The sequence below is a fragment of the Oryzias latipes genome, chromosome 14 (assembly GCF_002234675.1).
Source record: "Oryzias latipes chromosome 14, ASM223467v1".
Taxonomy (NCBI): Eukaryota; Metazoa; Chordata; class Actinopteri; order Beloniformes; family Adrianichthyidae; genus Oryzias; species Oryzias latipes.
In genome coordinates this window covers 8,110,736-8,122,878 of record NC_019872.2, presented here as the reverse complement: position 1 = coordinate 8,122,878, position 12,143 = coordinate 8,110,736, and the positions used below count along the sequence as shown (strand labels likewise).

Here is a 12,143-nt window from a genome sequence, read left to right as displayed (position 1 = left end):
CAAAAAAATGTTGTGAAAAAATTAGGACTAGCAAAAACTGTATTAAAAAAGGTAGCTCATTAAATTCTGATAAATATAATCAACTGTTTATTTTGTAGTAGGAGTTTATGGGATTTTGGCTTCTTGGAGCCATGGTCAATTCCTATTTGGAACTCCAGGGGGTGCGGTCACTCAGTCCAGTTCTCATATACAGTCAATGTTTTTTTTTTTACATATTTTTGATGCATCCTTGTCATGTGGCTTTACACGAATAACTATACAAACCTCTGGTTTAGTGTTCCACAGGGATTCTTTTATTGGAACAAAACTTTTGCTACTTTAAGCCATGGTTTGGTTTGATTTTAAATGGATTTGTTTTCAGAGTCTGTTTGGTATTTTTAAGATGATACTCATGTTTTATTGTATTCCAAGAAATATTTTCTGTATTAAAACATTAATCAAATGTTGCAAATCTACTTTGTGATGCCAGCTTGTCAACAAGATTTCAAGAATCTTTAAAATTGTTTTATATAATCTTGCAGTATTGCCTAAAAAGTTATTTTATGGTTTTGTGTTATTAGGAGAATTGCACTAAGACACGTTCAGCAGCACAGAGGAACAGCAAAGAGATAAAACCCCAATAACATTGACAGGTTCAACGATGCAGCTTCATGGAAGTCAGATAGTTGAGTCAATGATGCGTAGAAAACTTGTGGTCACTGAACAATTGTGCACAATCTATTGATCAACGGATCAAACCACTGAAGCTTTATTTTCCGTACATCTCCATTTTGAAGAACTGTTCGTTGGCCAGGTGGACATGGAACCTGGAGCGACATCTAAAACCTGCTCAGAGCAAGAAGTTTGTGCAACCTGAGTAAGTGACACAGCTTGCTTGGAGGTGTGCGCACTGTCACTCCACAGAGAAATGTTTTGAGTGTCCAGCCTGCTTACTCCATCAGTGTTTAAGCTCCCGTTGGGCCTTTGTTGAAGGTTCAAACGTCGACTTCTCTTGCTGCACCATCCCCATGCCCTCCAGCTCCCTCCTTTGCCCCTCAGGTGGAGTATTTCCTGGAAGGCGTGCCTGAAATCCGGGCTGCGGCAGTAGATGAGCGGGTTGAAGGCTGAGTTGGAGTAACCCAGCCAGTTGAGGAGTCTAAACGGCACATTTATGCTGTCCCCTTTGTAGTAGGCCATGACAATGTTGAGGATGAAAAAAGGCAGCCAACACAAAGTAAAAGTCCCCATGATGATCCCCAGAGTTTTTAAAGCTTTGTGCTCCTTCAAGGAAAACTTAAGACGTTTCGCAGCAGTATGCTTTCCTTCCTCCTTTTGTGTGTTAGCTCTGTTTTCTTCGTTTTTCTCTCCTTTGTCGGACTCTCCGTCTGCCAGCTGTTGCATGTTTAGTCTGTCCTCTGCCATTGGCTCCAACACCCGATTATCTGCCCTGCATGCATTCATGACTGGGCTATCATCCGGGCAAGCGAGCTGTGTGGAGTAATGCATTTTATAGAAGTGGCGCTCTCTACCTCTGATCTTCTTCAGCTGCTTTTGAGCCTCCTGAAATACACGGCTGTACAGGAAAATCATCACCACCAGTGGCAGATAGAAGGACACTATTGAGGAAATCACTGCGTATCCTTTATTGGTGTGGAATTCACAGCAGTCTTCTTTTTTCATGCAATCTTGAGCTTTCTGTTCATCTGACAACCACAGCTTCAGGTAGATGGGCAGGAACGAGATGAGGGAGGCCACCGCCCAAACTGCGAGTATCGCCGCAAAGGCTCGAGCCCTGCCCAGGGGAGGGAGACAGGACAGAGCGTGAGGAGAAAATCAGTAAACAAGATTGTAATTCATTGTGGCCATAAAGCACATACGTACAGAAAAACTTTAAAACCTTAATTATTAGCAGACCAACAATTTCAACAGTTCTACTGTTTAAATTGATTTGTCTTGCCTGGAAAAATCCCTCTTTTTAATCTCAACATTTGAGAATAAGTACAAGGATCATGCTTTACTGGTTACAAAACCACTCATTTAAAACAGAAGATACAGTAAAACTTATTGTTTTACCAAAAAAAAAAGGAAAACTTCAATATCTATTATGTTTATCACAAAGGTATTAATAGTTTTGAACTTTAAGCACTAAAAGGAGAGGCCTTTACACATTCTTTGGGATAGTGGTTTATCTTGCAAGCAGCAGTTGATAGGAACCATTTTGGTTCAAGGGTGTGGTCAAACTACCCAACAACAAATGTCAAAGCATCCGAGAGGTGTACGACCAAGAATTAGTACAGCTGAATTTTATACATTTTATGAATATATCCAGCATATCATTGGTTTTTCAAAATTAAAGCACCATTTGCACACTTCGCCCGCTGCTTTTAGATTTGGAAAAATTCAAATATAGTAAAGGATTTGCCAGAGAATATCTTAAAATAAATATATGAAATATTTAAATGTCATTTAATTTATTCAGTACCAAACATAAAATGCACTGATTGCTTTATTGAGATTATTATCATTTCATATTTACATGGTAGAAGTTGAAGTCCAGGATAGAAGGGGGAAATCATCTCACTGCTGATCTATTCATCTGTGACTCAGCGTGATCCAGAAACACACCCATGTAACATACCACTTGGAAAAAAAAACGGCTTCTTTTTTTAGTTGTTCAGCTTTAGAGGCCCAAGCTGGCCCTCAGAGATCTGCTGAGGTCACGTCTCTGTAACTCTGCACCTCTACATTCATTTCATTTTTAAACTTCTGCTCACCCACATCCAAATCACGACGTGACTGTGATCGGGGGACTCCAACAGGATTATACAGATTTGTCAAACAATAAAAGTAGACGCATCAAGAACAATTTCTCCATCAGAACGGCTTTGGAAACAGGTTTTTCTCAATTGCTTTCACACATATGAAAGACAAGAAACAGAGCTCCTTCTGCAGAGGGAGGAACAAATATCCAAGCTGGGTTTTAAATGGCTAATCATTACCTCGGCTCTTTCCACCCATCATGACCTGATGCCGCTCTGTGTGCATTTAAATGTAAAGTGGGGCTCAGGTCCCTCATGGGTTAATGGGTTTTCCTGTGTGATGCACCTCTTAGCAAACTTGTGATGAGATGGTTTCAAAGTGGACTCACAACACCTGATGTGACTTCCTGCAGACGTGCATCTTAATGTGAGTCATGCTGCTGCAACAACTTTTTCATTTGTGTTCTGCTGAAACTAAAACCGTGAAAACACTCCTAATGGAACATGTACCTGGTGAGCAGGGTTGGGTAGCGCAGAGGCAACGTGATGGCGAGGTAGCGGTCCAGAGCGATCACACACAGAGTTTCGATGCTCGCTGTCACACAAAGCACATCTGCGGCTGTCCAGAATTCACACATGAAGTTCCCAAACTTCCAGGATCTCAGTAGGATGTTACTGGAACTAAATGGAACCACAACCACTCCCATGATGAGGTCAGCCACTGCCAGAGAGGCAATGAAGAGGTTGGTGACGGTTTGGAGTCGATGGAAGCGCAGGATGGCTGAAATTACCATCACATTACCTGCAGAGAAGAACATTCCTGCTGTCCTGAAAGTGCAAGTGGATTTGATCTGACTCTTTTATGGAGAGCAAACAGGAATTCAACTGACGGCTTTGTTACTTACCAAACACTATGGCCAGTACCAGAATTGCCATGGCAACAGCTAACAGCACCAGTTCTGCATCACTGTATTGGGGATTGTTTAAACCTGAGAAGCTGCTGTTTGACGCAGAACTCTCATTTGCCATGATCTGCTGTCAAAAAACAAAAATCCACACAAATCAAATTAGAGTGGTCATAATTGGATTATAGGAATTTACCGAAACAAACTTCCATTTAGTGACACTTAAAGCCTTAGTCCAGGCATGTCCAAAGCCCGGCATGTGGGCCAAATGGGAGCTGTGTCAAATTTCTACCGACCTGCAGGCTCCTGTCATAAAATCATTCAAATTTGGCCCCCAAAACTTTCTAAGAACTACAATTTCTTGATTGCGTTGGGTAAATTACGTTGTAAACCTGAAGCAACAACATGTGGCTACGTGACCTCCAGCGAACTGAGTGCCAAACGAGAGGGACAGATTTATTTGTTTCTGTGATCAAATCCCCAGTGGTTTGTAATTCTCAGTAAGATAAATATTTGTGTTATATTCCTGTTCACATAATTTACGTTTAGAAGTTTACAATGAGCACTTAATTATGAATAATAAATAACATTTCCCATGATCCCAGATTTAATGTTGACAAAGAAATTTCCCCCAGACACTATTTTATTTCCTGTCTTAAAATATGTAATTTACAGTAATTTGGGTAAAAATGTATTTAGATATGACATGATTCTATGAGAAGAAATTATAAGTGACCAATTGCAAAATAAAATTCATCAAATAGTTAATTTGCATTTAATGTTATAATTAGAGTTAAATGAATGTACCAGAAGGCTGATTGGTTGGCCCTCACACATTAAAGGCCCGTACACACCGGGACGAATTTCGCGCGCGATTTTCGCCGACGTTTAATGCCTCGTGACTAAACAAAGGGCACCAATGAGAGTGTGCACACCGACGCGAAAAAACGCCACGCGTCAAAGCGTCAAAAAAAAAACCGCCTCGGGTTCGTTTTTTTTTTTCGACGCGCCGCGTCGAAATCTACTCGACCAATGAGAATGGCGCTTTTGCACACGTGTCTGGAGCTTCTGAAGTTACAGTAAAACACAACTTGGGGGCGCTCAAACACAAAACTGTCTTGCTGAGCACACATACCAGCGAAGGAGATAGACGCCAAGTAGCGTCTACACTGCCGCGAAGAAATAATGACGGACATTCTAAAATATCCCCGAACCAAGCACCAGTTGGAGCTACTGATGCTTGAAATATTCATGTTTTCTTTGTTTGATTCCGACAATCGCGTAAATACTTGCTCTCTTCTTCTGAGTGAAAAGCGACTTTAAGAAGCCTAAAGTTGTGCAGCGCCACCTTGTGTACAGGAGTATTTCTGTTTACATTAAGCGCCATCTAACGTCAGGGAATGAAATTGCATGTTCGCTCGGCTCATCGTCAGCGAAAATCGCCTGGGTGTGAACACAAAAGACGTGGCGAAAAACGCTGGCGAATAATGCCTGGCGAATATTCGTCCCGGTGGTGGAATGTGGCCCTCTTAGCTAAACGTTCGGACTACCCAGCCTCAGTCACATGCACCAGTGGTTGTTTGGTGCATATTTTAATTTTATTTAATTTATTTTGTCATGTAGGTTAAAGATGTTCTTCTGTTCTTCACACTGTTGAACTGTTCTGAATGTCACTTTGTTTGAATGTCTTTGCTGCTGCAGACAAAAGAATTTCCCCATCTGGGAAAATCTTAAGTCTTATCTCATCTTATCTTCACAGGGGGCTGCAGGTTTTTGGGTTGGTGTTGTGTACAGACCACCTGCCCATTTGTCACCTAAAGGCAGTCTGTACCCAACTGTAAGGGCAGTTGTGACCAAGGCTTTTAGTCAGTAACAACAATTTCATAAAAGTCATTTTCAGGCAAAAACACCAGTTTCGTCTACAAAAAGTGTTTCTTCTTGGAAGAGACAGATGTTATTATGTCGCTTTGGACTCAAAGACGGGTTATTCAATCAAACGAAAAGTATGTTTGATTAAGTTAGTTTCACAATAAAATGTAGAAGCTTAATGAGATGTGTTACGCACAGCTCCTTGTGTATGGTATAAAATTTCACTGATGGGGAAATGCAGAAACATCTGGATGAATGGGTTAACTTTACCAACATCAGTTGTACTTTTCATTCATAATCCCAGCCAGCAAGACAAAGTGGGCCCCATATGGTTTAAAATTGGGCAGAAAATGTGGGCCCAGAATAGGTTTGTTTGGAGTTTCTGTGGTGGCCCCACCTGGGTTTGTCCACATTGACTCAAGTGGGCACTCAGAGGGCTGGCTCGATATGCTAGCCAGCTGCCCGGTGGACAGTGTAGCGAGCGGTGCTGCCCAGGGGCCAGGAGTGTTGGGTAACACCCAGGGCGCACACTTTTAGGCCAAATCCGAATTCCTCCACTATTCTGTGAGTTCTTCCTACACCTCCAAGTGTAGGGGCCTTTGGATGGGTAGGGTTGTCCGAAATAGTTTTTTAAGGGCTAACCCTCGTGGCGGAGGGATGCCAAGATCTCCGGCGTGAGGTTGTACCTCATCCCGCTGTGCCGTGAAGGAGAAGGGCATTTCTTCATAAGGGTGTGCTCTGATGAACTGGACCAAGTTACCCCTCCCATCTGGGGTTCAAAATAAGAAGTACATCCTGGTTCCAAGGAGGCAAAATCCTACAGATTTCTCTATAAAAATGAACTGCTATTACTCAATCATTCTATTCATCAGACTAACCATTCTTGCTCTGCTGCCTTTTTAAACATCTCATCTTAATTTTGTCATGATATTTTTCTCTGTAGTTCTAGTTATAAACTGACCAATTTGATACCACAGTAACAATATGTGGTCTTAAGTCAAATATTTAAAATGTTGACAGATTCTCCAGAACCTGCTTTCAATTGGTAGGGGTGTGGACTTTTACTAACATTTCTAGTAAACATTTTTCACTAGAAATGTTGACTCTGACCGTCATGGACCAATCACTACTTGCTGACATTGTCTGGCTCCAACATGGCGGAGTTCATATTGTGAAAAAATGGCGACTGAATTGACTTCATTTTGTTGGAGCATTTTCTATGATGACGAAACAGGCGCTTGGTCCAGTCCTCATTTACAGTCAGTGATTAAGACATCAAATCAAAGGATGAAAACGTTACAAATCTACAACATCCAGGATGAATCACTAATAAATAGCAAATTATAAATATTTTTTGTGTATGGCTTACTTTTAGCCGGCTGAAAAGTAAAATCAGATGAAATAACCGAAAATGCTGAATGTCAATCTTATTTGGTTTTCGGTACTCCTTCAGTTAATTAGCGTTTTTTGTGACTTATTCTTAATCGCTTGCATAAAAAACGACTGCTTTTTATGAAAAAAGTACATTGTATACGAATTTTCTATTTGTTTATGTTCAACTAAATCTTCTACAAACCCCAAACAAGCCTTTAAGTAAAGATTTTCTGGAACAAACAGAATATAAGTAACATTTATACATTTTCGGAGGGGGTCCACAGGAAGAAATAAACAATTAGTGTAAATAGATTGACACAAAGAAAGTTTTATTCGTCTTTACTGATCTCCTGCAAAGCAACACAAACACATTCATTACAGTTGAGAGCCCAGGTCATGCTATCTTTCCCACATACTCTCACATTGTGATGGCATGTGTATAAAGCATCAAGCAAAGTTGTTACAATAGAAAATTTTCATGTGTTAGTGAGGAAGGGTGTTTCCTGTAATAAATGTGGCGAAGCCAGCTCTCGCCCAAAATACTACATTTGTTTGTGCTCTTGTCTGCATACAGACTGATAAGCATGTCTCTATCATGTCATTAAACAGGTTGAAGTATACACTGCAGTTGAACTATTTGTACATAAAGAGATAAATCTCCCCTGAGCAAAACTCATGATTTAGAAAACAGTCTTATCAGACAGAAATACCTTCCACTGCAGCCTGCAGGTCAGTGGGAAAGAGCCTCCTCTGCATCTTCATAGAACATAACATATGTGGTCTCTCACAGAGGGGGAAGTTAAAAGCGTTTTTGGTTCACCAGGTTCAAAGGTGTTTGTATCTTTTTCACATGGTGATAACCTGAGCTTAGAGGCAGCATTTTGTTTTAAGGTGGTATGGTGTTTTTTTCTGTGTTTTTATGCAAACTGAGTGACTGCAACCAAGCAGGAAGTAAACAGCTAAACCCCAAAGCCACCAGGATTTTTACAAAAGAAGCTTGCCATGCGTCTTCAGGACAGATTGTACTGTTTGATTTAGAGCTCTGACCTAATTGCCCGACTTATGCATTCACAAGGTGCACCAGAAGTTCCCTTAAAACATATGCAGGATGCAGAGGTCTTTGCATAAAAACCAAAGTAGAAGGTGTAAACCGTTAATCTAAGCACATTTATATATCAAAATATATTTGTCAGCTGAGTACAGAAGCCATTTTAAACTGACATCCCTGTTTGTAATTATTGTATGTCAGCAGGAGTTGGATAATTATGCTAAGTTTAAGGCTGTAACTCCTTTTAAGGTGTATTTTTTGTGCTTCTGAGTTCATACTTTCAGAGCATCTGTGTTTATTTCATTTGACATCATTACACTTTCTTTTAAATTAATGCATTTGTAAAGCTGTTGGTTCAAATTCTGGCCCGCTTGCCTTTACTTTGGCTTTAACGATTTTCCAGCCCATGCGGGTGGAGACTTTAAAAAGGAGCATTGATTGAGGTGTTTACCTTGTTCTCTGCTGGTCAGAGAGCACAGTGTTGAATTTTGGGATGCACCTCAAAAGGTTCGGGTGTACAAACATGACAAGTTTGTTGCTATACGACAATCCAGTCAGAATTGAGGCAAACTGCGGTCCAGAGTAAGCAGAGCCCGGCTGACTTTCAACAGTGCTTCTGCATTAAGAGTGTTGGAAAGCGGATCATTCTGTTCGCTGAGAATTTGTCATCATTTGGAAAATGTGCCAGCTTCAGCACATTATCCACTGGTGATGGATTAGCCAGAGAGTTAACTGCACACTCATTTTTAAAATCAATACTTCATTAAATGTACTCAAGGGCCTTTTTTTCTTTGACTAAATGATTACGGCCACATTTGTACAGACAACTGCTAACCTTGAAAATGGCTTCAGTGTTCATCAAGCCATAATGTCCAAAGCTGACCTTCCTGGCGTTCTTACTGGTCACCCCTGTACATGGATTTGTGGCAGTTCAGTGCTCCACTGATTAGATCAATTGTGTTCTTAGGGGTTTCCTGCATGTCTGAGCTGCTCAAAAGTGCACATAAATTATGTAGGGACACCTGCTGTCATAAAGTACAGAAAACACAAGGACAGAAAACACCCAGGGCTTGTCAAGCTTAGCAGAATAAACAGACGACAGCGAGCCAGACTTCGAAAGGCACAGACGCTCCAATATCAAAGGCTTGTATGATAAAATAAACTATGCAAGAAAAACTCATGAGCTTGGAGTCTGACCTGTGTCTTAAGATTGAGCAGCCAGAGTTGCTCTGCAGATATCAGCTGTTACAATAAAGAAATGATAGTAAGAACCTTTGCTCTTGCTCCAAGACCTTTAGACAAGTCTCTTCTTTGTAATGTGATCTGTGTGACTTGAAGATTTACGACTAAAATATATGTAGTATATTTAAGGGTTGGGGGTTTGGAGAGCTCACAAAATTGTCAAAAGATATCAGAGACATAATTTATTTTTAAGCTTGTATGTTTTTATTCACAAATTTAATAATTTTCAGACCAGTTACTGCACCACCCAAGTCAAACTCAGTGACAATTTCAGTACCGAAAATAGCCTGGGTGTCATCCTTGGTAGATGGTGGTTTTGAGTGTGTGCGAGTCCAACCTTAAGAGGGCAGTTTGTGCATAAAGCCTAACTCACGTGAGCATGAACCATAATTCAAGTTTCAATAGTCTTACCTCCAAGTTTCGTTTCCCTTTCAGTCTTGTGATTTCATATTCCACATGTGTTTAAATCCAAAACATCCCTTCAATGATCTTGTCAGCAGCTTTGAGCTCCACTTTTTTTTGTGCTGAGCTCTGAATTTCCACTTTCATGTGTGTTATGTGCACACACACACACAGTCCGTCTTGCTCTTCCTCTTTGTTCTCTGACATGTATGTGAACACTCATTCAGGCCCCAACCATACTTAGAGCAACAGCTGAGCCTCCCACCCTCTTTATAAGCAGGGCCTGATGACATCAGAGCTACAAAGCAGCCAATCAGAGGGACAGAGACAGGCTGTAGTGGATACAAACAGCTGGACAGGACCCAATGTACATTAAGCATTAAGAAAAAGACTTTTTGATTTCAAAAGTATCTCTTTTGACTGCACTACCTATTTGGACAAACTGCAAGTCTAAAGCAAAAACAACAAACTTCTCGTTTTTTTGCAAGCACCTCAGCAAAGGGCAACTTACATTCAGTCAAACTCTGTAAGACTATATATTTTACTTAAAGACCTACTCAGATGAAAACTATGTTTTTGGTGTTTTCAACATGTTCTTGTGGAATGTTTTGATGACAAAGGACATGTATGAAAAAAATTAAGCTCAAAACTGCATTTCTGAGTTTTTCTTTATGTACATCTGTGTCATTCAGGCAGCAGATGAAAAAATTACAGTTTGAAAAACATTTGTGCAGAAAAGATTCGCTGGGACTCCAAAAGCCCCCTGCTCCAAGCTCTTAGCAGCAGGGAGTGGAAGGGGGAGCGGGGTTGCTCGATGCCAACTGTCCCGCCCACAACTCAAAGGGGAATTTTTTATGAATTACTGCCGCTCTACAGAAACTGTATCCTAGAAAATGACTATTTTTTTCTTTTTTTTTTTTTTACAATTTTAGACAAAAGGGCATAATCCTAATTAAAAGACTACTGGAAAAAGTTTGAAAATAGAGTATTGCAGTGGGTCTTTGAGTTCAGTTAGGTCAGCTGGTTAATAAATTGGTAAATAAACTGACAAACACTTTTCAAAAAAAGAGGCAAATTGCTGTTTTTAGTTTGCACACCCTCTTTTACGTTTTAATCTCAAATTCGCAAATAGTAGTTTTTTCAAATAAAAAATTATTGTTTGCACGATTTTATTTGGACATACCAATTATTGAGTTTGCAGAAAAAAAGGGAAGTACACATCAAAACAGAGATCTAGCCCAGATATTTTTTGTCTTGGTCACAATCCAGTAGGCCATGTTGTGTTTAGCTATTTTGTAACCTTGTAATGATTTTCCTTGCGTGTATTGACAGCAGGCAAATCCAAATCTGGACTAAAGAATGGAAGAAGGGAGCAGCAGAAAGTGTAAATAAAAGTTGCAACCCTTTTCAGGAATCAACTGAACCTTAGTTTCCTCTTTCGGCTATCCTGCGATATGCCTCCGCCCCATCTGCTCATGCAGAACCTGTGAACGGGCTTCCTGCTTTGATCATGTGGTGTGCCAGCACAGACAGAAACAATTTTACAGCGACACAGGACATCCGAATAAGGACGAGTTGCAGGGCATGCTGCCAAAGTGTAGAAGCTGCCAAAGCTGGCCTAAAAAGCGTCAGAGCAGCAGCTAGTGGGGAACGTTAACTTTGCAATCACGTCATTTGATTTAATTGAATAAAATCGGTTAACAAGAACCGGTTGATCCCCACAGAGTCAATTTGATTGTGGATGAAGTGCTATTCTGTTTCTGGCATAAAAAGTCTTTGTTGATGAGCTTAATTTGAAAGCGTTTGCTCCAGCACTGAACTCTTCCCCCGTTTGTAGCTTGCAATGCGGCCCAGCACACAAACAAGTCATGGCTATCTGATGATGTGAGCATCGATGCCAGCTGAGTCATGCTTTGCGGCTCGAGGGGAAACGGGAAGCAGAAAGTGCAGCAAGTTCTAACCCACTCACGTCTTTGTCCTCCTTTAATAAAATCGTCCCTTTTTACGATGTTCTTGAGGATATGTCTTTGCAGTTCTGCTGCAAGCAACCCCCATGACGGACGGTTATTTTCTGTGTGACCTTTCTAAAGCGGATGAGTCATCTTCTGAGCTTGTGCTGGTTTTGTTTGCATGGTGTTCTTTGAAGAGCAAACCACGGCACGAACAATGTGGCACCACCTTCACTGCTTACGTACTTTTGATGCTTGTCTTGTTCACACCACGAAATGTCCTTTTTTTTTTTAAAACAAAGTCTATAGAGGACGGCAATATCCTGTGGTCCAACACATTCTTCTTGGTGCCTCTTCCCTTCCATGAACTTCTCCTTCCTGTATCCCCCCTCCCCCCTTCTAATAGGATGGAACCATATTTTCCTTTTGAAGTCCACCATGAGATGCCACCATGTTGTTGCCACCCAAACTGTTTCTGTCTCTCAGTAATGTTTCTTTGTCTTGCATCAGCATGGTGGAATCTCTGGATTCAAGCTTAATAACCTAAACTAAAATGAACTTTAGAGAAATATTATTTGAAAAAAATACAATACTAAATCAGCTATCACAGCTTTAA

The 12,143-nt window shown here is 40.7% G+C and overlaps 1 protein-coding gene across 3 annotated transcripts; it reads right to left on the bottom strand.

Moving 5' to 3' along the window:
• Positions 1-270: 270 nt before the first annotated feature.
• Positions 271-9,823, bottom strand: LOC101159524 (beta-2 adrenergic receptor). 3 transcript variants are annotated; one of them, XM_011483234.2, is made up of 4 exons: positions 9,588-9,823; positions 3,644-3,773; positions 3,249-3,540; positions 271-1,771 (listed from the first exon to the last, which is right to left on the bottom strand). In XM_011483234.2, exons 2-4 carry the CDS (start codon positions 3,765-3,767, stop codon positions 733-735), a joined length of 1,455 nt encoding a protein of 484 aa, XP_011481536.1. In that variant the 5' UTR covers positions 3,768-3,773; positions 9,588-9,823; the 3' UTR covers positions 271-732. The 3 variants fall into 3 exon arrangements, with proteins under 3 accessions (XP_011481536.1, XP_020564384.1, XP_020564385.1); XM_020708725.1 differs by having other exon boundaries at positions 3,644-3,770; XM_020708726.1 differs by lacking the exons at positions 3,644-3,773; positions 9,588-9,823 and adding an exon at positions 3,541-3,631 and having other exon boundaries at positions 3,249-3,459.
• Positions 9,824-12,143: the final 2,320 nt, after the last annotated feature.

Excerpts from the sequence above, each read along its gene's own strand:
- LOC101159524 (XM_011483234.2), bottom strand. The coding sequence starts at position 3,767 with ATGGCAAATGAGAGTTCTGCGTCAAACAGCAGCTTCTCAGGTTTAAAC. Across the intron at positions 3,541-3,643 it reads GGTACTGGCCATAGTGTTTG|GTAATGTGATGGTAATTTCA; the intron begins GTAAGTAACAAA and ends TCTTCTCTGCAG. Across the intron at positions 1,772-3,248 it reads TACCCAACCCTGCTCACCAG|GGCTCGAGCCTTTGCGGCGA; the intron begins GTACATGTTCCA and ends TCCCCTGGGCAG.